This window comes from Bombina bombina, chromosome 8 (genome assembly GCF_027579735.1).
Source record: "Bombina bombina isolate aBomBom1 chromosome 8, aBomBom1.pri, whole genome shotgun sequence".
Taxonomy (NCBI): domain Eukaryota; kingdom Metazoa; phylum Chordata; class Amphibia; order Anura; family Bombinatoridae; genus Bombina; species Bombina bombina.
Window position 1 is genome coordinate 109,098,079 of NC_069506.1, and position 27,151 is coordinate 109,125,229.

Genomic DNA, 27,151 nt, shown 5'->3' on the forward strand with positions numbered 1-27,151 from the left:
TTCTAATACAAGGTCCTTTCAATCATCCAAATCTAATTTCTCTGAGACTCACTGCATGGAGATTGAACGCTTGATTTTATCAAGGCGTGGCTTCTCCGAGTCAGTCATTGATACCTTAATACAGGCTCGGAAGCCTGTCACCAGGAAAATCTACCATAAGATATGGCGTAAATATCTTTATTGGTGTGAATCCAAGAGTTACTCATGGAGTAAGGTTAGGATTCCTAGGATATTGTCCTTTCTCCAAGAGGGTTTGGACAAAGGCTTATCAGCTAGTTCTTTAAAAGGACAGATCTCTGCTCTGTCTATTCTTTTGCACAAGCGTCTGGCAGAAGTTCCAGACGTCCAGGCATTTTGTCAGGCTTTGGTTAGGATTAAGCCTGTGTTTAAAACTGTTGCTCCCCCGTGGAGCTTAAACTTGGTTCTTAAAGTTCTTCAGGGAGTTCAGTTTGAACCCCTTCATTCCATTGATATTAAACTTTTATCTTGGAAAGTTCTGTTTTTGATGGTTATTTCCTCGGCTCGAAGAGTCTCTGAGTTATCTTTCTTACATTGTGATTCTCCTTATCTGATTTTTCATTCAGACAAGGTAGTTCTGCGTACCAAACCTGAGTTTTTACCTAAGGTGGTTTCTAACAGGAATATCAATCAAGAGATTGTTGTTCCATCATTGTATCCTAATCCTTCTTCAAAGAAGGAACGTCTTTTGCATAATCTGGACGTAGTCCGTGCCTTGAAGTTTTACTTACAGGCTACTAAAGATTTTCGTCAAACATCTGCCCTGTTTGTCGTTTACTCTGGACAGAGGAGAGGTCAAAAAGCTGCCGCAACCTCTCTCTCCTTTTGGCTTCGGAGCATAATACGCTTAGCCTATGAGACTGCTGGACAGCAGCCCCCTGAAAGGATTACAGCTCATTCTACTAGAGCTGTGGCTTCCAACTGGGCCTTTAAAAATGAGGCCTCTGTTGAACAGATTTGCAAGTCTGCGACTTGGTCTTCGCTTCACACCTTTTCAAAATTTTACAAATTTGACACTTTTGCTTCTTCGGAGGCTGTTTTTGGGAGAAAGGTTCTACAGGCAGTGGTTCCTTCCGTTTAAGTTCCTGCCTTGTCCCTCCCATCATCCGTGTACTTTAGCTTTGGTATTGGTATCCCACAAGTAATGGATGATCCGTGGACTGGATACACTTAACAAGAGAAAACATAATTTATGCTTACCTAATAAATTTATTTCTCTTGTAGTGTATCCAGTCCACGGCCCGCTCTGTCCTTTTAAGGCAGGTCTAAATTTTAATTAAACTACAGTCACCACTGCACCCTATGGTTTCTCCTTTCTCGTCTTGTTTCGGTCGAATGACTGGATATGGCATTGAGGGGAGGAGCTATATAGCAGCTCTGCTGTGGGTGATCCTCTTGCAACTTCCTGTTGGGAAGGAGAATATCCCACAAGTAATGGATGATCCGTGGACTGGATACACTACAAGAGAAATAAATTTATCAGGTAATCATAAATTATGTTATTCATAAATATTTCTCTTTATATATATAAATATATGATGGTATTTGGTACAATATATATATATATATATATATATAAAATTATATACAGATATATATTTAAAAATACATAGAACATATATTCCCCTATGTGCAGAACATTGGAATGTGAAATATTTACAGTAAATACATAGAATATGTATCACAATTGGTATTGATCAGGAACTTTTAACCCCTCATTAACCTCAGTATTTACTTTTTTCATAAAGAATCATACACATATACAGTGGGCAAATATACAAATCTATGTATTCCATCAAAGTTTGTTTGTGCCAAGTTTATGACATCAATTTCTAAATTTAAATGTATTCCCAAAAGTGTTTTGAGTGCAAAAATTTATTTTTCTCATTCTTGGCTTTGCTAGTTTTTTTCTTCCCTGAAAGGTCAGAGCAAGGATGAAAATGTTATATCATACATACATGTTCTTAATTTAACCTCCTTGGTAATCATACCCACAATTCCTTTCTGCAACACCTTTGCAATTTACACTTATAACTCAATAATATACATATAATTCAATAGGCCACATATATTAATTATTTCTTAAATAGAGCACAGGTGAAATAATCATCTGAAGGATGAGATCAGGTTAGTAACCATGGTTACTGATTAGCTGATTATTTTACCTGTGTTCTAGTCAAAATATAATGAATATCTGGCCTTTTAAAGGGACATTAAACCCAAAAATGTTCTTTCATGGTTTAGAAAGAGAATGCAATTTTAAACAACTTTCTAATTTACTTCTATTATCTAACTTGCTTCATTCTCTTGATATTCTTTGCTGAAAAGCATATCTAGAATAGGCTCAGTAGCTACTGATTGGTCGCTGCATATAGATGCCTTGTGTGATTGGCTCACCAATGTGCATTTCTATTCATTCAACAAAAGGATATCTAAATAATGAAGCAAATTAGATAATAGAAGTAAATTTGAATGTTGTTTAAAATTGTATTCTCTATCTGAATCATGAAAGAAAATATTTGGGTATCATGGCCCTTTAAGTGTCCTGAGAACTGAAGTTGAGAAACACTGATTTTAAATAAATCCAGACTAAAATATGATCACAAGTGTGGTAGTTACATTTACAGGTGTCTTTAAAGGATAACAGATGTGTGTTTGAGATTTTAGGGCCAATGGCATACTAGGTGCCATGACAGTCCCTATTGTCTATTTGGCCTGGAAACAAAGCAACAGCCATTATTTACTATTGATTTAAAGTTTTCATCCCCCACCAATATTGGAAGATATTTCCTAAATATTTTACAGATATCAATATTATGATAGAGTGAGGGATGACAAATATAATTCCACCAAGCTTACTATGTTTTGTTTTTACTTTTGCTTTTCCCCCCTCTAATAAGTAATATCATTCAAATGCCTTATATATTAAATTCTTGTTATGACCACAATCTATCAAGTTAAAGTGATGGTAAACTTTCCCCTTTTTAAAATCAGCTTCCTCCACCCGTCGCAAAGCCTCTTCCTGGGTCTAAAATGAGGAATCCGGCTTCCTCCAATCATCGCGTTGAATCAGACACTGATTCCCCCAGGGGGGGAAGCCGTGATTGGAGGATGACCTATCCATCATTTCTGACATCAGAAATTGCTTGCGACAACCAGAGGAAGCTAAAGCTGCTGTCAAGATTAAAAGGTAAGTTTTTTTTCACAACAGGAGTGAAATGTAAATTTTGTTGAATTTAGTGCCCCTGTTTTTAATCAAATTTTTAAAAACCGGGCACCAAAGCATCAAAATTGACATTCATTTTAATTTATCAGTTGTAATAAAGATGCGCTATAACTTACTGTTTAATATAGATGTGAAATTCAAATTCCCTCTGCTCCGCCACCCACTTCAAAGTCAGTTTTTCTGTGAGCTAAAGGTTTAAATTGTTGTCCAATCAGCACTCTCCCCATATGGCACTTTGTTTGTAGCTAGAGCGCTGATTGGAGAACAATTCACACAGTTAGCTTTCAGAAAAACTGACTTTGAATTGGGTGACGGAGCACAGGAATTTGAATTTCATATCTACATTAAAAAGTTAGTTATAGCGCATCTTCATTACGACTAATGAATTAAACTCCATCTAAAATATCACTAACATTTTGGATTTCATTTAAAAAAGGGAGAGTTTACCATAATTTCAGAGGACAGTTTTTTGCCTTCTGCTATAATTGCTTCAATGTCACATAAATTGTCCTTTTGCAGAACCATACCCCTTATGTTTGGGGTGCACTTTTATCACTTAAACAGATTTTGCTTTTTGAGCTGTTTATAATATACTTTAGTTACTATTTTTTTTATTTTATCTGCTCCTTAGTCACTGCAACACTGAGGCAATGTGTCTGTTTCTGTCCAAACATTTGGTAATTTGGAGACTAATTTTAAGTAAACAAGAAAATGATTTGCTTCTTCTCTGTACCTGCCCATAAGACCAAATTTAGCTTTAAAGGCAATGCCATACATGTACCTGCTAATACAAAATCACACAGTACATAATGAAATCATGTAATAAATAACAATCATGCACTTTCAATTTCAATATAAGTTCATACAGTGAGAGACAGCTTTTAGAGCAATCTCCATCCTCCAACACATCCAAAACAAAGTAGGAAAGCTGCACTTTCATTTAGGTGAAGAAGTTTTATTAGCAAGAAATGCAGGGAACGTTTTAGGGCTCCTGCCCCTTAATTATGCTACAAATGTCCACATCACAATTCTATACCAATAAGACATGGACTAATCAATAAATTAGAAGTAGAAAAGAGGGCGCCACATAGCGTAATATTGTTGACTCAAAGCCAAAATAGGTGATTAATGTTAAGGCTTACCAGAGGTAAATGCACCGTATTGTAACCGGTGCTGACAGGCAGGCTAACACTTTCAGTGGCTAGCACACTGGGTGGCCTCAGGCAGGCTGTACACAGGTGGTACTCAGCGTTTGCTTGATTGATGGGCGTCTGTGCAGCTAATGTGTGAGACACTGCGGTAGATAAAACACTTTGAAACCTTTACCAGGAAGGATCAAAAAGAGAACAAAGGACAACTTCCGTATGTTAAAATAAAAGAGTTTTAATCCATACAAACTGGTACGCGTTTCTATACCTTAAACCGGTCTTTTCTTCAGGCATACAAACAATGGATACAAATTTTTTAAAATATCAACCTTATATACAATTAGAAAACGGAAGCTCATATTTAAATTAACTGAGGGGTGTATTGGTTCTTTCTTATTTCAAAACTATAAAAAGGTATGTGTGTGAGTGTGTGTTGAGGATGTGATGTGTGTTGGGCATGAACCAGCAATGTTGTTTTTAAGAAAATAAAAACAATGATGTGTGTATCGGGAAGGATTGCAACATATGAGTAAAATTATATTCTGTACAATACTCAATTTGGCCTAATGGACTGTAAAAAATAAATATAATTAAAAATTGATAAATGAAATAAAGTGATTGCAAAAATTGCAACATATGGGTAAAATTCTGTTGTGTTCAACGCTCGGTTTAGTATGATGGACTCAAAAAATTGATATAATAAAAATTGATAACTGAAATAAAGTGCGACCCACAGCTGTGGATAATAATACACAGAGGTTCTTTTGCATGCAAATTTTATAAAACGAACATACATGTTCGTAAAAATAACTAGTGTTTCTATGTGTATGTATAGTCTTACACGTCTGTAATGAGTGATTAAAGCGAAGACCTTTTATTGTTTAGCTGATTTTAATCCTGTGATGTCTGAGCTTTTGTAAATGAAAGAAAAGGATAAAAATGTCGATTGGATAAATATTCTTCTTTTATATTCTTTGTTTGAGGAATTAATTTGTGGATTTATATTTCAAAGAGTTGAAAAGAATCTGATGTACCTGATGTGGCCAGTACATCAAAATTGATCAGACAATGATAATGCCCGATGGGATTTGAGACTACTGTTGGTGAAATGTTAGTGTCAATAATTTGATTATGTTGTTCTGTGCAAAATATTTATAATGTTTATGCAAGAGATTGGGCAATTTTCTAGTACTACTTGTTCGGAGAATTAGTTTGTGGATTTGTGGAATCGATTTCATGTTATAGCAGCTAAGTCTAAAGGCTATTTCAGGGTCTTGAAATTGATATGATGTATTTAATAGAGCACAATACAATCAATATCCCACTCCTAAGGGCCCATACCAATCACACTCTTACAAATCGCAACATTATCACCAACCTTTTAATAGAGATCATATGCCTCATATTAACAGAAAATTCAAATTTAGGCACAACACCAATAAGGACTCATATAACATGTCTTACCAGACAGCTCAGACATATCATCACAAAGGTACATACCAAGGAAACAATAGGAATCAAAATGGTAATTATAGATTCCAGGTTGAAAATTCCATTAGACATGACCATAACAGTCACAATGACACAATGCATCAGTCTAGACGACCAATAATCAATTCATCATCCAACCAGTTTTGGGTTAACAACGAGAACCCACATACCCCAACCACACCTTTTGAACAATACGAACAGCACAACAGATTCAGTCCACTCTTAACCATAAGAGATGACGAGAGTCCCAGCACCAGTAGTAATCCACCACCACCTTTTTTAGGAATAGGCCACAACACAAGAATGGAAAATTTTCCAACCAGATCAACAAAAAGACCTCTCATAACAGAAAACGAGGCAGGAGGGGCAGAGGCCTTACTGCCAAAAAAGCGGAATTATCCAGACTAGATCAGGGCCTCTTTAACCTATCATCACACACATTATCTGTAGAGGAAAAAAGAGTACTTAAAAAAGGCCTTTTTTTCTGTCCACCTAATTCACCAAATATTTTCAATTTATTTGTTGATGTGAACAATTTCACACGAAAGCTATCCTTACAGAAATATTTCGCAAACAAAAAACTAGTCAAAGACCAACTTCACAATAATAATTCACAAATAATATTAACTGACAACATGCCGTCTGACAAATCAACACCATGTGTTATAACAAATATTGAAGACATAACCGATCACCTATTTGAAGGATATATACACACCAATGTGAAAAACAAATCCAACTTCAATCCCAATAATAGCAATAACAAATATATAGAATTATATCAAAATATGGTCCTAGAAGATTGCGAAAAATTACTAAAAACAACAGCCAAAAAAACTAATTATTCATTCCACAGACATAAAAAAGCTTTACACAGTTTACAAAATAATCCTAATATCATCATCCGCGATGCGGATAAGGGGGGGGATTATCATCCAAGATTACAAAGATTACACCAAAGAAGCAGAGAGAATCCTAGGAGACGATAACTATTACAAAATTCTACCTAGAGATCCTACCCCCAGCTTCAAATTAACATATCAGAAACTAATAGATAAAGGCTCACTACAGGGTATTTTAAACAAAGAAGAAAGAGAATTTTTGAAAACAGACAATCCTAGCATAGCACATTACTACCATCTTCCAAAAATCCATAAAGACAAAAATAACCCCCCCGGACGTCCTATCATAGCAGGGATTGGCAATCTGACTTATAATTTATCTTTCTATATTGACAAATTTTTACAGAAATTCGTTACTACACTTCCTTCTTACATTAGGGACAGCACTCACCTTTTACAACTATTACATAATCTCACTTTTACTAATAAAATTTTTTGGATTACATGTGATGTTAGTTCGCTGTATTCAAATATCACTCACAACTTAGGATTGATGGCAGTTTCTCATTTTTTAGAACAGGATCCCTTTTTACCCGAGGACCAAAGAACATATATTCTAGAATGCATCAAATACATTTTACAACATAATTATTTTTTATATTTAGATCGTTATTATTTACAGACAAAGGGAACGGCCATGGGTACCAGGTTCGCCCCAAGTTTCGCGAATCTCTTCATGGGATTTTTTGAGGAGATTTACATACACCAAGCGAACCTTGGGGAGAACCTGGTATTCTATGGCCGTTACATAGATGATCTAATTCTAATTTGGAATGGCAGCTTAGAAGCAGCAGAATCATTCATAACACAACTTAACAATAACAATATGGGGATCACGTTTACAGCTAATATTCAACCAGATTCAATAGAATATTTAGATCTGATACTCAGTTGGGGTCCCAATTGGACCATTACATCAAAAACATTTTTTAAAGATGTTGATAGCAATAGCTATTTAGAATACCACAGCAACCACCACAGAAGTTGGATTAACAACGTACCGTATAGTCAGTTCAGACGCATTAGGAGAAATTGTTCAGATTTTAACACCTTTCTTGAACAAAGTCAGATAATTTACAATAGATTTACAGAAAGGAATTACCCGGTCCATATTTTAGATAATGCATTAACAAGAACGAAAAGGTTAAACAGAAATGAGATATTATCCAACAATAATAAAAGCAAAAGAGCAACCAACAGTACAACAAACCAAGATAAGATTATGTTCATTACACAATACAATAATAATTTCCAAAAAATAAATCAGATAATATACAAACATTGGCACGTCATTCAAAGGGATCCTGTTTTAAGAAATATTGTACAAGATAGACCAAAGATAGTTTACAGGAGGGCTCCCACCTTGAGAAGTAAACTAGCACCAAGCAAAATAGTTAAACATACCCAACAACGATCCAAGAATAATACACAAACCAAAAGTGGTATATTTGGTCTACAAGGAACATACAAATGCGGAAAAACCAGTTGCAATTCTTGTCAATACATTAAACATGGTAGTAAATCTTTCAGATCCCATACCACCGGTGATACATATCCCATTCAGGGCTTTTATAACTGCAATTCTTCTTTTGTGGTATACCTATTGGAGTGTATATGCGGCCTACAATATGTAGGCCGCACCTGTAGAAAAGTCAAAACAAGGTGGGGAGAACACCTGCGTAATTGTAAAAACTGTAAGAAAACGAAAATCAAACACAGTGTGCCAAACCATTGTCTAAGTAAACATCAAGGCAATCCATACACTTTCAAATACACACCTATAGATTTCATCCCCAGGTCTGCAGATTACAACAGAACGAATAAACTCAGACAACGAGAAACTTTTTGGATTTTTAAGTTAAAAACACTTTTTCCTGATGGTTTAAATGCTAATTTGGATTTAGCAGCATTCAATTAACAATCAAACTTATGACCAACGATAGAACATATTTGTCCTAACATTCATGCAGAATATTGCAATCACCATGGCATTCTAAGCATATTTTATTTGATTTTATCCCATTTGCTCTTCATAATACATATATACAGTTTCTTCTCACTTTCAATACACCACTTCACCACCAAACTTTAAACATATTCTACAGATTAACAATATCAAATTATTGATAGCAGCCGCAAATGTTTTATTCCATCAGACATTACAACAATATTGATGTACTGGTTACATCAGGCACATCAGATTAAATATAATCAAGTTTCCAACATTACCATTATATGAATAGCAGTAGTTATAATTTGACTCCATCAGATATTGAACTTGTCTGAATAACATTGATGTACTGGTCACTTTAAATACATCATATCAATTTCAAGACCCTGAAATAGCCTTTAGACTTAGCTGCTATAACATGAAATCGATTCCACAAATCCACAAACTAATTCTCCGAACAAGTAGTACTAGAAAATTGCCCAATCTCTTGCATAAACATTATAAATATTTTGCACAGAACAACATAATCAAATTATTGACACTAACATTTCACCAACAGTAGTCTCAAATCCCATCGGGCATTATCATTGTCTGATCAATTTTGATGTACTGGCCACATCAGGTACATCAGATTCTTTTCAACTCTTTGAAATATAAATCCACAAATTAATTCCTCAAACAAAGAATATAAAAGAAGAATATTTATCCAATCGACATTTTTATCCTTTTCTTTCATTTACAAAAGCTCAGACATCACAGGATTAAAATCAGCTAAACAATAAAAGGTCTTCGCTTTAATCACTCATTACAGACGTGTAAGACTATACATACACATAGAAACACTAGTTATTTTTACGAACATGTATGTTCGTTTTATAAAATTTGCATGCAAAAGAACCTCTGTGTATTATTATCCACAGCTGTGGGTCGCACTTTATTTCAGTTATCAATTTTTATTATATCAATTTTTTGAGTCCATCATACTAAACCGAGCGTTGAACACAACAGAACTTTACCCATATGTTGCAATTTTTGCAATCACTTTATTTCATTTATCAATTTTTAATTATATTTATTTTTTACAGTCCATTAGGCCAAATTGAGTATTGTACAGAATATAATTTTACTCATATGTTGCAATCCTTCCCGATACACACATCATTGTTTTTATTTTCTTAAAAACAACATTGCTGGTTCATGCCCAACACACATCACATCCTCAACACACACTCACACACATACCTTTTTATAGTTTTGAAATAAGAAAGAACCAATACACCCCCTCAGTTAATTTAAATATGAGCTATTTGCTAGTAGTCGATTCCATTTTAATTTTACTTCCATATTTGATTATATGATGTCACACACGGTTTTAATATAATCATACACGATTTATATTTCATCTAGATCTGCAAATCATACATTATATTGTAAACGTTTATGTAGGCACACTTTAATATGGTATATTAAAGTTTATTGTAGCAGATTATGATGGGACACTTAAAATTGTTTTAAATATATTCATGGGGCCTTTGGGATATATAATGCGAATGTTAATGATGTTCACAGGTTACCGAGCCCAATTAGCATAAATGAGATACAGAGTATCCACCTATATCTCATTGGTCCTTGTTGGAAACTATGACAACTTCCGTTTTCTAATTGTATATAAGGTTGATATTTTAAAAAATTTGTATCCATTGTTTGTATGCCTGAAGAAAAGACCGGTTTAAGGTCTAGAAACGCGTAGCAGTTTGTATGGATTAAAACTCTTTTATTTTAACATACGGAAGTTGTCCTTCGTTCTCTTTTTGATCCTTCCTGGTAAAGGTTTCAAAGTGTTTTATCTACCGCAGTGTCTCACACATTAGCTGCACAGACGCCCATCAATCAAGCAAACACTGAGTACCACCTGTGTACAGCCTGCCTGAGGCCACCCAGTGTGCTAGCCACTGAAAGTGTTAGCCTGCCTGTCAGCACCGGTTACAATACGGTGCATTTACCTCTGGTAAGCCTTAACATTAATCACCTATTTTGGCTTTGAGTCAACAATATTACGCTATGTGGCGCCCTCTTTTCTACTTCTAAATTACAGATATCTTCTTCCCGAAGACCAGAGGAGCCTTGCCGCCAGCACATTTGATTGCTCTACAACACACAGCACCATCATCTCACATGAACTAATATGGTTTGTCCATAGACACAAATCACTTATTTTTTGTTAGCGCACCCCGCTCACGGTTCCCCTCGGGGTTCCCTTTTTGACTAATCAATAAACCCTTAGTTGGGGGTGTATGAAATCATCTGATACATCACAAAATCTTTAACCCATTAGCTCCTACAATTAGCTGATAAAGAAAAAAATAGCAGCCTATTAAAACTTTAGGGACATGTACATTAAGTAAAGGATTAAAGTACAAGTCCCTATTCATGCCTTTGGGGGACATTGCATTTTGCTACTTTATAGAGCAAATCCCACCCCCTCTAATTCTTCGAGACCTTGTCTAAAAATCATATCTTAAAGGGACAGTCTTCTCTAGAATTTTTATTGTTTGAAAAGATATATAATCCCTTTATTACCCATTCCCCAGTTTTACATAACCAACACAGTTATATTAATAGACGTTTTACCCATGTGATTACCTTGCATCTAAGCCTCTGCAAACTGCCCAGTTATTTCAGTTCTTTTGACAGACTTGCATTTTAGCCAGTCAGTGCTGACTCCTAGGTAACTCCATGTGGCACACATGAACTAATGCCCTCTAGCTGTGGGGAAAACTGTCAAAATGCCCTAAGATAAGAGGCGGCCTTAGAAATTAGTATATGAGCCTACCTAGGTTAAGCTTTCAACAAAGAATACCAAGAGAACAAAGAAAAGTTGATGATAAAAGTAAATTGGAAAGTTGTTTAAAATTGCATGCCCTATCTGAATCATGACAGTTGAATGTTGACTAGACTGTGGCCCATTGCATGAAAATAATTTTGGACTAGGAGATGATTTAATTCAGGATTTCTAATATTAGACTTATGCTGTCCTATACAATCTGAATTGATTTGTTTAGAGTCCTTGATTTTGATTACATTTCTGATGAGTAGAGATATTGCAAGAGAATCTGTGCATATTGACTGAGTATGCATAATAAACACAGGGTAAATTATAATGTCTCCCTACAACCGGGCATAATTATATGTGTGTGGAGAGGACGATGTGTCTGATGCTTTATGATGATTTTGTATACAGGTATTTGATATGTTCCTTTCCTATTCGCTAGGAGTACACTGTTGTGAAGAAGACGTATTCAGACAGCAGCATTCATCAGCTGATTGGAGAGGTGAGCACTGATGTAAGACATTATGATTTTTTTACTGATACCGCTTTTTCTGGGTGTATGTTTTACCTTATGAGATGTTGTACTGGAATCATTATGGTAAGAACTAAAATATCAGTACATAGAAGGTTAATGAAACAATGTAAACAAGTTTAAAAGGACATGCAAGTCAAAATTAAGATTTTATAGTTTAGATAGAATGTGTAATTTTAAGAGACTTCTCTTTTTTTTAAATTAACATAGTTTTCTTGGAATTCTTTCTTGAAAAGCATACATAGATATGCTCAAGAGAAGCTAAGCATTACTGGGTACTATCATTTTCTTTTTGCTCTTTATGTTCCTTTAATGGGTAGAAAAGTCAAAATTAAACTTGCATGATTCAGATAATTTTAAGATACTTTTAAATTCACTTCTATTTTCAAATGTGCTTTGTTTTCTTGGTATCACTTGTTGAACAAGAATAAGCACATATCTTACACTAATGGGAGCTGGTAGCTGATTGGTGCCTGCACACTTTTGTCTCTTGTGATTGGCTTACTAGATGTGTTCAGCTAGCTGCCAGTAGTGCAATGCTGTTCATTCAGCAAAGGATAATAAGAGAATGAAGGTTGTCCTTTTAATGCTGTACATAATATCAACTAAAAGGATTTCTATCATGGATATGAAAGATACTTATCAAAAACACAGATAAAAAAAACATATTTAGAGTCCCAAACAATTTTAGTACATGAAATAATCCACACAATTGTCAGTACTTTGTTATTATTGTCATTGAAACAGGAAATGCATGTTTACTAACGACTTATCCCAAAGGACAAATTGCTCACTGTGGACAAGTGGTCAGTTGCTGACGAGTGACATACTTCCACCAACATGGAAACAAAAAGTAGTTTATCAAAGAAAGGGACATCATTTTTTCTTTATCGAACCAAAAACTTTTAGATAAAACTAATAAAAATATTGACTTTTTAAAGGGACATTGCAGGGACAGTACTTTCACTACCCACTGGAATTCTGCGATTAAACCCCACAAAAGTTAAACACATCAGTTTTTTACTACAATGTCCCTTTAAGGTTTAACAGATACCAGGCTCCAGATTGTCATATTGCCAAGAGTTTAGCACTTGGTGCCTAGTTAATTGCCCCCCTTCCATTGGTTTGGAGCAAGGGTAAGAAGCTGTTTGTGAGACTTGCACTTTTAGCAGTGAGTGCTCCATACAGTACCTTGCAGTACAGAAGTGCTGGTGAGAATCTGTGCCCTCCCGATGGCATTTCTGGGCAGGGTATCAAGCTTATTGATGCACTGACAAAGCAGTTTGTGCTGTAGCTGCAGCTTCCTGCCTCATGAAAGATGGAGTTGGTGCTGCTAAGAAGCTGTGTACTAGATCTCAATCAAGTCGATAAAATTAAGCCTTTCCGCAAAAAAGTCGCAGCAGCAGTTTGCTCAATTACAGAGACAGTCTATTCAAAATTAAACTTTCATGATACAGTGTTACCTGCTCAACAACTCTAGCAGCAATGGGGTTAAAACAGATGAGGAAATGGACCTTTTAAACCAAAAAGCGTGAAGCGATCGGTTTGCCGTTTATGGCTCAGAGCACTGGCCTTGCTAATCATCATGAGAGGGGTTGTATAGTTAGGTGGTGAGAGCTGCAAAGAGATAAAACTGTAGGGGGCCGGAACGGTACTATTAATTAAATCCCTGCACACAGCATACAAAATATCAAATTAACAGATCCTTCCTGACTTTTTTACTTTTATGTTAAAGTGTTTTTTATTGATTTATCAACCATTTTACAAAAACCAAAAAAAATACAAATAAACAGATATAACCAATATCAGTGTTTAAAGTCATTAATTTACATCATAAGTACCTCACCTGTAAAGATCTGACCAATTCTATCCATTTGTAGATATCTACCTAACAGGTAAGGTTTTTCAATCTGATAAAAATATACCATTTCCTATCCTGTAAATTTAAAGAAATAATAGAGAGTGATGAAAAAGGGAAAGAGAAAGGGGTAAAGATAAGGTGAGTGGGGATGGGTACAAGGGTAAAAGGAACTGGATTTCGCTGGGCGCAAACCGCCCAATTTACTTTGACTAATTAAATGATCACTGAGGCACAAAGTGACCACCCAACTGGGAACATGAGGAAACCCATGGTGTGAAGCTCTTCCCAGGAACCCTATGTCCTAGACTGTGGTATATCATGCATGATCCAATAGAACCAAACTTTTTGAAAGGTTTCTTGTGTATCCTGGGTAATAGCTGCTTCTGATGACATATTATAATAATGTTTAATTTTAAGTACAACCTCTCCCCAGGGTGGAGCTCCTACTTTCCAATGGCACGCTATACATACTCTTGTAGCTGTACAGGTTATTCTAATAAATTGATTTATATACTTGTTAAACTCTTTGAGTCTAGTGTGTAGTAATGCTTGGTCTATAGTCAGATGTATTGGGCTGTTTAAAATTGTGCTCAAAAGTTGCGATAAGTGTTCCCATGTTCTGCTTGAATGTAAGCAGTCCCACAACGTGTCTGTAACTACCCTCTTCTCCACACCCCCTATAGCAAACTTTAGAGCCGTTTCCTGCCGCATGTGACGTAATCTGTGGAGTTAGGTACCAACGAAAAGTGGTTTTGATGCAATTTTCAAGCATATCTGCGCCTTGCAATCCCTTGCCTACCTTATATAGTATTAAATGAAAGTCCTCTATATCAATATCAAAATTAAGATCTCTTTCCCATCTAATTTGTAAAGGAGATTTAGTTTTCCCTCCTGCTTCCTGAATTGCTTGGTAAATGTGTGATAGAGCTTTCTTAGGTCTGGAGGTCGAGCTACATATAGATTCTAATGTGGATAAGGACCCCTCTAGCCCCAAGGGAAAATGGTGGTGCAAAGTAGAAGTGATCTGCAGATAAAAAAAACAGTTAAGTTTGATTGGGTGTAATTTGTCCTGAAGTTGAGTGAAGGTAAGCATTTTACCTCTTTCTATCAAGTCAGCTATCCTGTAGAGTCCTTTGTTCTCCCACTTCCGGATAGTCAGTCTATGTTCAGATTTCATAATACAGCTAAGGGGGGTCTTAATAAACCTATTGGGTAGTAATTGCAAAGATGAGGTCAGTCTGTTCCATTGTTCTGTCATAAAGTCTGTAATTGGAAACCTCTTGACCCTTTTATCTAGTTGGGGTCTAGGAATCCAAAGAATTGATTCACTTAGTCCATTATCTGTAATGTCTGATTCTAATTTTGTCCAGATTATTTCTTCCTCTAGTTTATTGAGCAGAGTGGTCTGCGCCAACCTGGTCGCCTGATAATAATGTTTAAAATTTGGGGCCCCAACCCCTCCCAGCCTTCTGTGTCTGTTAAGAATGTGGGAGGAAATTCTAGCTCTTTTGTTACCTCTTATGAAGCTATCAGTACGTCTTTGGAGATCCTCTAGGTCATGCGTTGGAATTTTTATTGGCAGCGTGCGAAATAAATATAGTATTCGCGGGAGCACTGTCATCTTTATTGCTGATAACCTTCCGAACCAGGAAAATCCCAGCTTGCCCCATTTATTTAAGTCTTGTCTAATGGTCTTATATATAGGGGGATAATTAGCCTGATAGAGTTCTGCAGAACGTCTAATGAGATTAATCCCCAAATATTTTAGGTGGTTTTTGACCCATTTGAACTCGAAATTTACTTCTATCAGTTTTTTAGTATGGTCAGGAAGCGCTATGGGTATGGCTTCGCATTTCTCCAAGTTAACCTTATATCCTGATACCTTGAAAAATAACTCTAGGGTTTTATATAAGTTTGGCAGGGTAATCAAAGGTCTGGTCAAGGACAAAAGAATATCATCTGCAAAGAGAGTGAGTTTATAGTCACATTGTTTTATAGTGATTCCTGTAATGTCAGCGGATTTTCTAATGTGTTGAGCCAGGGGTTCAATACACATAGCGAATATTAGAGTGGATAACGGACATCCCTGTCGAGTGCCATTAAGGACCGGAAACCTATCTGACTGGTGACCCATAGCCCTGACTCGTGCAGTGGGGGAAGAATACAAATTCTTAATGGCAGACATGAATGATCCCCTAATGCCAAAAGCCGTTAAGACCGCCTGCATAAAGTCCCAGTCGACTCTGTCGAACGCCTTCTCTGCGTCTAGCGAGAGCAACAGAGAAGGCGTCCTTGTCTCATTCAGGTAATCTATCAATGTCACCATTCTTCTAATGTTGTCTGGGGCCTCCCTGTTCTTAATAAAACCTACCTGATCAGGGTGAATTATTTTAGGAAGAAGGTGTTTGAGGCGATTTGCTAGAATTTTTGTAAAGATTTTTAGGTCTTGATTAATTAAGGATATTGGTCGGTAGTTATAGCATACCGTATTATCTTTACCTGGTTTAGGGATAACTATAATTTTGGCTTCTAGCAGTTCGGAAGGGATGGCATGCCCCTGAAGAATATGATTGCAAAATTTCACCATATGAGGGACCAAAGAGGATTTGAAAAGCTTATAATACTCTGCAGGAAAGCCATCAGGGCCAGCTGCTTTCCCTGCCTTCAGTTCTTGTAGTACATTTAGAACCTCTCTGTGCGTTATATCTGCGTTTAAAGAATCTAGTTCCTGCTGGGTGAACTTGGGTAAGTCTGCTTCTTCTAGGAATTTATCACGTAGGCTTTGTATGAATTCTGATTTGTTAACTTTTTTCCCATCATATAATGAGCTGTAATAGGTGGCAAATATATTGACTATATCTAATGGGTTAGAGGTCACAATCCCTCCTGGGTTGCGGAGCATAGGAATGGAAATATCCCTCATTTTATTTCTAATTTTATTGGCTAAAAATCTGTCTGACTTATTTGCGTAAAGAAAGTACTTGGACTGTAACTGCATCCCTGCCCTTATCGATTGGTCATTGAGTATGGTGTCTAGTGCTTGCCGTTTGTCGGAAGTGTTTTGTATATGCTCGCTGAACCAGTCAGTTTATGTTTCTTTTCTAGGTTTGCTATTTTGTTTTGAAGGGTGTTCCTTAACTCTATTGTCTTGCGTTTGGCCCGTGATTTAGTCTGAATCAACAGTCCCCGCAACACTGACTTGTGGGCCGCCCATACCTGTATGGGGTTGTCCACCGAATCAATATTAAGGTCCCAGAATTCTGTCATGTTCCGTATAATTGTCTCTTTATGTAAGGGATTTTTCATAAGTGTGGGGTCATAAGTCCAGCTTTTCATGGAGCTAGGTGGGAGAAGCCCCTCTATCTTTAATTCGATTATAGAATGGTCAGACCACACACATGGGGAGATGGAAGAGGACCTGACATTAGTTAACAGTATTTGACTAACAAATATGTAATCTTATCGAAAATGTTTATGGTGAGCTGTAGAGAAAATAGTGTGCTCCGACGTATTGCCATATAATGCTTTCCAGGTATCTATAAGATTATGGTCTTCCATGGTGTATAATATAGACTTAACTTTCTTATGATTTCTGTGGTGTGAGGCCTGTTGGTGTGTTTGTGATACTTGATTTTGCTTATATAATGTCACATTAAAATCCCCGGCCAGGAAAATCCTGGTCGAGTTCCAACCCGAGAGGAGATTTGATATCCTATTAAAGAACTGCTCTTGTTACTCATTTGGAGCGTATACATTGCAAAAAACAGTCTCCACTTTATTTAGAGTGCCCCTAACAATTATATATCTGCCCTCTTTATCCGTAATAGTGTCAATGAGCTTAAAGTTCAGTGAAGAATGTAGCAGAATTGAAACTCCTCTCTTTTTCTTATCTATAGTGGAATGAAAATGTAAGGGAAACTGTCTCGTCCAGTATTTCGGGGAAAGCCCGGACCTAAAGTGTGTCTCTTACAAAAAAATCACATTAGCTCCCATCTGTCTATATTGTGTTAAGGCTTTTCTCCTTTTAATGTCTGAGTTAAGGCCTCTCACATTATGTGAAATCAGGGTAATGTTAGTAGATGCCATCAGGACATTTGCTAAGTGTGGGGGGTCCCCCTGCGCTCCTCAACAGATCATACAAAAAAAACAAAGCCATTATCTCACCCAGTCCCTTGGTACCATAGATCCAGTCTGGAAGATCCTCCCTCTTCCAGTGTGTAGAGGCTCCATGCAGTTCCTTTGGGGGGGGGGAGGTGGGGAGGGGAAAAGGAGATCAGAAAAAGAGATAGGCTGGGAAAGGAAAAGAATCAAGTTATTAACAATAGATGTCAAAAATCTAGATTGCTCTTTCAAACCTGATGTAGAAAATACAAAGTTATATTTCTGACATAACATAACTAGGGGGGAACATGAGAACCAGAGAGACACCCTCCAATTCCTAATGTATTATTTTACTTGGTGATATTGTAACTTTTGGGCCATCCTATAATCTCCACGGCTCAGAACAAATAACTTCAACACATGAACATGAATTCTAGTTTCTTAAGTAGATCAACCACCACTTTACATTTTATCTAAAAGATAAGGGAAAACATAATACACCTGAAACTGCAACTTTTACTGTAATCAAATTGTAAACTTTAGACCTGAGATTCAGAGGTCTAGAGAAGTCCTCCTTCCGTTTCTACCTTAAAGGCAACCTGTAGGGAGAGAAGACAACTATGGAAAGAAAAAAAAAAGTTTCAACATTTTACAGTGAGTCTTTCACTTGTTCTTCTGCTTCTTCTTGGGGGTCCTTGTCCACTGTGACCTCTGTGATTTTAGAGGAAGTCTTTGTGATTTGTTGTTCCTGTTGAGGGGAAAGTTCTGAAGTAGCTGGGATTTCCAGGCCCAGCGCTTCACAAATGTCTGGAATTCCAATGGCATCCCTGATTGTAAGCGTCTTATTATCTTTGGTAATATGCAGAGCAAATGGATAGCCCCACCTATAGGGTATTTGATTTTTCCTCAGTAATGCAGTTAAGGGCCGAAGCGCCCCCCTTCTTTGAAGCGTTCTGGTGCTCAAGTCCTGAAAAAAATGGATAACATTCCCCCTGAATTTAAAGGTTGGCTGTTTGGCTGCTTCTCTAAGAACTTTATCTTTCTCTGGATATCTTAAGAAAGCTACAATCACGTCTCTGGGTGGGAGATCAGCCTTAGGCTTGGGTTTCAGGGCTCTGTGGGCTCTTTCTAGTTCTATTTCCGTGGAGGGGTCTGCCCCTGTTATGGCACAGAACAAAAGATGGAGATAGGATGGAAGGTCTTCAGCTTTGACAGATTCTGGAATACCTTTCAGGTGAATATTACTTCTTCTGTTTCTGTTTTCCGTATCTTCAATCTTGTCCAACAATTCGTTGACTACTTGCTGTTGTTGTGATATGTGTTGGACCGCCATCTCCACATCTTCCACTAGATTATCTTGGTTGTCCTCTAATGTTTCAACTCTTGTACCAATCTCCGAAATATCCTTTTCTCCAACATTGGTGTGTCCGGTCCACGGCGTCATCCATAACTTGTGGGAATATTCTCTTCCCCAACAGGAAATGGCAAAGAGCACAGCAAAAGCTGTCCATATAGTCCCTCCTAGGCTCCGCCCACCCCAGTCATTCTCTTTGCCGCTGAACAAGCAGCATCTCCACGGAGATGGTGAAGAGTATGTGGTGTTTAGTTCTTTCAGTTCTTCAAGGGGTTCCGTTTGAACCTCTACATTCTATAGATATCAAGATGTTATCTTGGAAAGTTCTGTTTTTGGTTGCTATTTCTTCTGCTAGAAGAGTTTCTGAGTTATCTGCTCTGCAGTGTAATCCGCCCTATCTGGTGTTCCATTCAGATAAGGTTGTTTTGCGTACTAAACCTGGTTTCCTTCCAAAGGTTGTTTCCAACAAGAATATTAACCAGGAAATAGTTGTGCCTTCTTTGTGTCCGAATCCAGTTTCAAAGAAGGAACGTTTGTTACATAATTTAGATGTAGTACGTGCTTTAAAGTTCTATTTAGAAGCAACAAAGGATTTCAGACAAACGTTTATTTGTCTGGCAAGAGGAGAGGTCAAAAAGTTACTGCTACCTCTCTTTCCTTTTGGCTGAAAAGCATCATCCGATTGGCCTACGAGACTGCCGGATGGCAGCCTCCCGAACGAATCACAGCTCACTCTACTAGGGCTGTGGCTTCCACATGGGCCTTCAAGAACGAGGCTTCTGTTGATCAGATATGTAAGGCAGCGACTTGGTCTTCTCTGCACACTTTTGCCAAATTCTACAAATTTGATACTTTTGCTTCTTCGGAGGCTATTTTTGGGAGAAAGGTTTTGCAAGCCGTGGTGCCTTCTGTTTAGGTAACCTGATTGGCTCCCTCCCTTCATCCGTGTCCTAAAGCTTTGGTATTGGTTCCCACAAGTTATGGATGACGCCGTGGACCGGACACACCAATGTTGGAGAAAACAGAATTTATTCTTACCTGATAAATTACTTTCTCCAACGGTGTGTCCAGTCCACGGCCCGCCCTGGTTTTTTAATCAGGTTTGATGAATTTCTTTCTTTAACTACAGTCACCACGGCACCTTATGGTTTCTCCTGTTTTTTTCTCCTATCCGTCGGTCGAATGACTGGGGTGGGCGGAGCCTAGGAGGGACTATATGGACAGCTTTTGCTGTGCTCTTTGCCATTTCCTGTTGGGGAAGAGAATATTCCCACAAGTTATGGATGACGCCGTGGTCCGGACACACCGTTGGAGAAAGTAATTTATCAGGTAAGCATAAATTCTGTTTTTAATGTCGCTTAGACTCTCATTCACAGAGGTATGCATAGTGTCTATCTTAGCCCACAATTTATCAAAACTGTTAGTGATGTCCTGTTTAGAGATAAGTAGACGTAGGTCAGCTCTAGTTAGTGGGGTGTTGTCCTCTATAGGGTCAGATACAATCCCTATGGACTCATTAGTTTCCTCCATTTCGCCGTGATGATCTGGGATATTATCTCCCTGTGATGGCTTGAAAAAAGATGTCACTGATGTGGGTTTGAGTGCTTTCTCTTGTTTATTTACTCTCTTTGAAGCCATTTCTCTTTCCTCAAGCTTGTTTACATATAGAAGGAGGGGCTAAGAAAGAAAAAACCACCTGTGAGATAGTTTCTGTGTATGTTAAGATTCCTTTTCTTTGCTTAAAGGGCCACTGTAAGTAAATATTTTCTATGCCTGTTACTAACTAACTACCCCAAATACGCTTTTTATCAATAGCATTTCATTAACATATCTCTACCGTATATCAGAAATCTTGTCTGCAAATGTAATTGTTTTCCAAACCCACTCCGTGGGTATTCTTTGCTCTGTACCAATCCGTTTACAATACCTAGGTTTCAAAATGGCGCTTTAAACACAAAGTTATTGGTTTAAGTATTTTGAACATGCAGTGCTGAAAATAGTGGGCAGGATAACGTGACATCATCGGCGAATAAAAGATATAACTTTTAGAACGTTATGAAACTTCATTTTGGAGAAAATATAGGTCAGTAGGTTTTAATTAATGTTTATTAACTTTAATATGTTAGTTGTTTAGCTTAAAAATTATAACAGAAAGTAATCCTTTAAGGAATGAATAATACGTAGATTAGACATTCATTCCACCTATGGCCATAAGGTGTCAGTCTTATACTGTGTATGGAAGGTTACTTGATAAAGAAAAATTGCAGAGAGAGTTCTAGTAGTTTCTAGCAGCCTAATCTTTGGGTTTCGTTGAGAAAAAAAGGGGAAAAAAACAGGTACTAAATAAAGAGTTCTTCTATTGAGCTGCAACCCCTGCAATGTGTATTTTCAAGCTTCAGCGCCCAAAGATTACACCCACTCCAAATGTAATTGCATTGACACAGAGCCCTGTCTCCCTTACCACATGTAGCAAAAAGCAGTAGTCGATCTTGTGTTACTTGTTAAATATTTTACTATCTTTCCACATTATACTGAGCGTTGGATATATATATAAAGCATGGTGCTCTTTGTTAAAAATTTGTTGCCCCGGGTAAGCCTTATTATATCATATGGCGTCTGCCCCATTGATGATCCATCACCCTTTGTGTCTAAAGGTATGGTGGCAGTCAACAGGGGTATCAGCTTGGCCTCAGCACCTCCGTTTCTTTATATGTGTGGCCTAATTACCGCTATTGTCACTTAGCCCCTGCCAAGCCACTCCATCAATTTCTCTGTATTCAGAGGGCTCTTAAGCAGCGCGGTCGGTACTCACTGTGCGGGCGGCCTTCATGGGACCAGGATTCGGTCGCTGGATTACTTAGTGTGTTAGGTGCCGGAACTCAGGATAGATTTAAGTTTGTGTCCTCTTTAGTTTTATGCGCCTGCTGAGTTGGCCCGCACTGCGTGTGAAAGTCCTGCAGGGAAGATGGCGGCGGCCGGGGTTTGCTTAGCAGTCTTTTCTGTCCCGGTAGTTTCTATGGCACTCCTCCAAAAAGCTCTCTCTAAGTGCCCCGTAGTCTCATAAGGTGTCCTGACTCAGAGGAATCACTCGCTTACTTAATATAGAGGAATGGTGGCAAATCTCTCTAGATCCATTAGCAGAGCTCTAACTACTAACGTCCATCTTGGAGCTCAGTCAGGCTCCGCCCCCCAACTTTTTACTTTTAAAGGGACAGTCAAGTCAAAATTAAACTTGCATGAATCAGATAGGGCATGCGATTTTAAACAACTTTCCAATTTACTTTTATCATCAAATGTGCTTTGTTCTCTTGGTATTCTTGGTTGAAAGCTAAAGCTAAGTAGGCTCATATGCTAATTTCTAAGCTCTTGAAGACCGCTTCCTATCTCAATGCATTCTGACCGTTTTTTACAGCTAGACATCTGCAAGTTTATGTGTGCCATATAGATAACATTGCACTTCCTCCCTTGGTGTTACTTATGAGTCAGCACTGATTGGCTAAAATACAAGTCTATGAAAAGAACTGAGATAAGGAGTCTGTCTGCAGAGGGTTAGATACAAGGTAATCACAGGGGTAAAAAGTATATTAATATAACAGTGTTGGTTATGCAAAACTGGGAAATGGGTAATAAAGGAATTTTCTATCTTTTTAAACAATAACAATTCTGGAGTAGACTGTTCCTTTTTCAGCAACAGTGTGCTGTATTCTGTTCTGTAAAATGTAGCAACTCCTTTATTTTCCTGCCAAATATGTTTCCCTTTAAGCTTCTGAGTAGATGCAATATACAGTCTAATGCAAGTCCAACTGTGTGTTACAGATCTCTATAAGGTGTGATGATGTTGCAGTTTGTTTTCCTATGGAAAAGTGGGAATACACAGAAGGTCGCAAAGAGCTCTGCAGAGATATGATAGAGAATCAACAGACGCCCAATACTCTGGGGATCCCAACAAGCAGAACGTCTGGTAATTTTGTTTTTCTGGCTCTCAAGAAGACAATAAAAAAAAAACCTGAATTCCAAATTGATTCAGTTTTTATATCCACAGAACATTACATCCAGAATAGAGTTTTAATGGGACCTAAAAATATCTGTAGATCTTACAGGATTTTGTCCATAAAAATGTACTTCCTCGACTGCATTCAAAAGTGGAGAAGATATCACTGTCTGTAGTAGGCCGGTGTAGTCAGCAGTCTCCATTTCTATGTTTTCTCTCCCTCTCTCTCCCTCTCTCTCCCTTTCTATGGCCTAGATTTGGAGTTTGGCGGTAGATGGGCTGTTAACGCTACGCAGGCTTTTTTCTGGCCGCACCATAAAATTAACTCTGGTATCGAGAGTCCAAAAAAATGCTGCGTTAGGCTCCAAAAAAGGAGCGTAGAGCATTTTTACCGCAAATGCAACTCTCAATACCAGAGTTGCTTACGGACGCGGCCAGCCTCAAAAACGTGCTCGTGCACGATTCTCCCATAGGAAACAATGGGGCTGTTTGAGCTGAAAAAAGCAGCGTTCAGCTCCTAACGCAGCCCCATTGTTTCCTATGGGGAAACACTTCCTACGTCTGCACCTAACACTCTAACATGTACCCCGAGTCTAAACACCCCTACCCTTACATTTATTAACCCCTAATCTGCCGCCCCCGCTATCGCTGACCCCTGCATTATATTATTAACCCCTAATCTTCCGCTCCGTAAACCGCCGCAACTTACATTATCCCTATGTACCCCTAATCTGCTGCCCCTAACACCGCCGACCCCTATATTATATTTATTAACCCCTAACCTGCCCCCCACAACGTCGCCGCCAGCTACTTACAATAATTAACCCCTAATCTGCCGACCGCAAAGCGCCGCCACCTACGTTATCCTTATGTACCCCTAATCTGCTGCCCCTAACACCGCCGACCCCTATATTATATTTATTAACCCCTAATCTGCCCCCCTCAACGTCGCCGACACCTGCCTACACTTATTAACCCCTAATCTGCCGAGCGGACCTGAGCGCTACTATAATAAAGTTATTAACCCCTAATCCGCCTCACTAACCCTATCATAAATAGTATTAACCCCTAATCTGCCCTCCCTAACATCGCCGACACCTAACTTCAATTATTAACCCCTAATCTGACGACCGGAGCTCATCGCTACTATAATAAATGGATTAACCCCTAAAGCTAAGTCTAACCCTAACACTAACACCCCCCTAAATTAAATATAATTTTAATCTAACGAAATTAATTAACTCTTATTAAATAAATTATTCCTATTTAAAGCTAAATACTTACCTGTAAAATTAATCCTAATATAGCTACAATATAAATTATAATTACATTGTAGCTATTTTAGGATTAATATTTATTTTACAGGCAACTTTGTAATTATTTTAACCAGGTACAATAGCTATTAAATAGTTAAGAACTATTTAATAGTTACCTAGTTAAAATAATAACAAAATTACCTGTAAAATAAGTCCTAACCTAAGTTATAATTAAACCTAACACTACGCTATCAATTAATTAAATAAAATACCTACAATTACCTACAATAAAACCTAACACTACACTATCAATAAATAAATTAAATAAAATTTCTACAAATAACTACAATTATATAAACTAACTAAAGTACAAAAAATAAAAAAGAACTAAGTTACAAAAAATAAAAAAATATTTACAAACATAAGAAAAATATTACAACAATTTTAAACTAATTACACCTACTCTAAGCCCCCTAATAAAATAACAAAGACCCCCAAAATAAAAAAATTCCCTACCCTATTCTAAATTAATAAATTTAAAAGCTCTTTTACCTTACCAGCCCTGAACAGGGCCCTTTGCGGGGCATGCCCCAAGAAAATCAGCTCTTTTGCCTGTAAAAAAAAACATACAATACCCCCCCCCAACATTACAACCCACCACCCACATACCCCTAATCTAACCCAAACCCCCCTTAAATAAACCTAACACTAAGCCCCTGAAGATCTTCCTACCTTGTCTTCACCTCAACAGGTATCACCGATCTGTCCTGGCATCCGGTGCTGAAGAGGTCCAGAAGAGGCTCCAAAGTCTTCCTCCTATCCGGCAAGAAGAGGACATCCGGACCGGCAAACATCTTCATCCAAGCGGCATCTTCGATCTTCTTCCATCCGGTGTGGAGCGGGTCCATGTTGAAGCAGCCGACGCGGATCCATCCTCTTCTTCCGGCGTCTCCCGACGAATGACGGTTCCTTTAAGGGACGTCATCCAAGATGGCGTCCCTCGAATTCCGATTGGCTGATAGGATTCTATCAGCCAATCGGAATTAAGGTAGGAATATTCTGATTGGCTGATGGAATCAGCCAATCAGAATCAAGTTCAATCCGATTGGCTGATCCAATCAGCCAATCAGATTGAGCTCGCATTCTATTGGCTGTTCCGATCAGCCAATAGAATGCAAGCTCTATCTGATTGGCTGATTGGATCAGCCAATCGGATTGAACTTGATTCTGATTGGCTGATTCCATCAGCCAATCAGAATATTCCTACCTTAATTCCGATTGGCTGATAGAATCCTATCAGCCAATCGGAATTCGAGGGACGCCATCTTGGATGACGTCCCTTAAAGGAACCGTCATTCGTCGGGAGACGCCGGAAGAAGAGGATGGATCCGCGTCGGCTGCTTCAACATGGACCCGCTCCGCACCGGATGGAAGAAGATCGAAGATGCCGCTTGGATGAAGATGTTTGCCGGTCCGGATGTCCTCTTCTTGCCGGATAGGAGGAAGACTTTGGAGCCTCTTCTGGACCTCTTCAGCACCGGATGCCAGGACAGATCGGTGATACCTGTTGAGGTGAAGACAAGGTAGGAAGATCTTCATTGGCTTAGTGTTAGGTTTATTTAAGGGGGGTTTGGGTTAGATTAGGGGTATGTGGGTGGTGGGTTGTAATGTTGGGGGGGGGGGGTATTGTATGTTTTTTTTTACAGGCAAAAGAGCTGATTTTCTTGGGGCATGCCCCGCAAAGGGCCCTGTTCAGGGCTGGTAAGGTAAAAGAGCTTTTAAATTTATTAATTTAGAATAGGGTAGGGAATTTTTTTATTTTGGGGGTCTTTGTTATTTTATTAGGGGGCTTAGAGTAGGTGTAATTAGTTTAAAATTGTTGTAATATTTTTCTTATGTTTGTAAATATTTTTTTATTTTTTGTAACTTAGTTCTTTTTTATTTTTTGTACTTTAGTTAGTTTATGTAATTGTAGTTATTTGTAGAAATTGTATTTAATTTATTTATTGATAGTATAGTGTTAGGTTTTATTGTAGGTAATTGTAGGTATTTTATTTAATTAATTTATTGATAGGGTAGTGTTAGGTTTAATTATAACTTAGGTTAGGACTTATTTTACAGGTAATTTTGTTATTATTTTAACTAGGTAACTATTAAATAGTTCTTAACTATTTAATAGCTATTGTACCTGGTTAAAATAATTACAAAGTTGCCTGTAAAATAAATATTAATCCTAAAATAGCTACAATGTAATTATAATTTATATTGTAGCTATATTAGGATTAATTTTACAGGTAAGTATTTAGCTTTAAATAGGAATAATTTATTTAATAAGAGTTAATTAATTTCGTTAGATTTAAATTATATTTAACTTAGGGGGGGTGTTAGTGTTAGGGTTAGACTTAGCTTTAGGGGTTAATCCATTTATTATAGTAGCGATGAGCTCCGGTCGTCAGACTAGGGGTTAATAATTGAAGTTAGGTGTCGGCG

At 37.7% G+C, this 27,151-nt stretch overlaps 1 protein-coding gene across 3 annotated transcripts in view; it reads left to right on the top strand.

Moving 5' to 3' along the window:
* The window catches only part of LOC128638504 (oocyte zinc finger protein XlCOF8.4), a 149,162-nt gene that overhangs the window by 30,725 nt on the left and 91,286 nt on the right, over window positions 1-27,151 (top strand). For 2 of the 3 annotated variants that reach the window (XM_053690495.1, XM_053690493.1), the window contains exons 4-5: window positions 12,009-12,080; window positions 23,231-23,375. In XM_053690495.1, the coding sequence (XP_053546470.1) occupies window positions 12,009-12,080; window positions 23,231-23,375 (217 nt within the window). The remainder of the gene's footprint in view (window positions 1-12,008; window positions 12,081-23,230; window positions 23,376-27,151) is intronic. The other variant, XM_053690494.1, reaches the window with a different exon arrangement.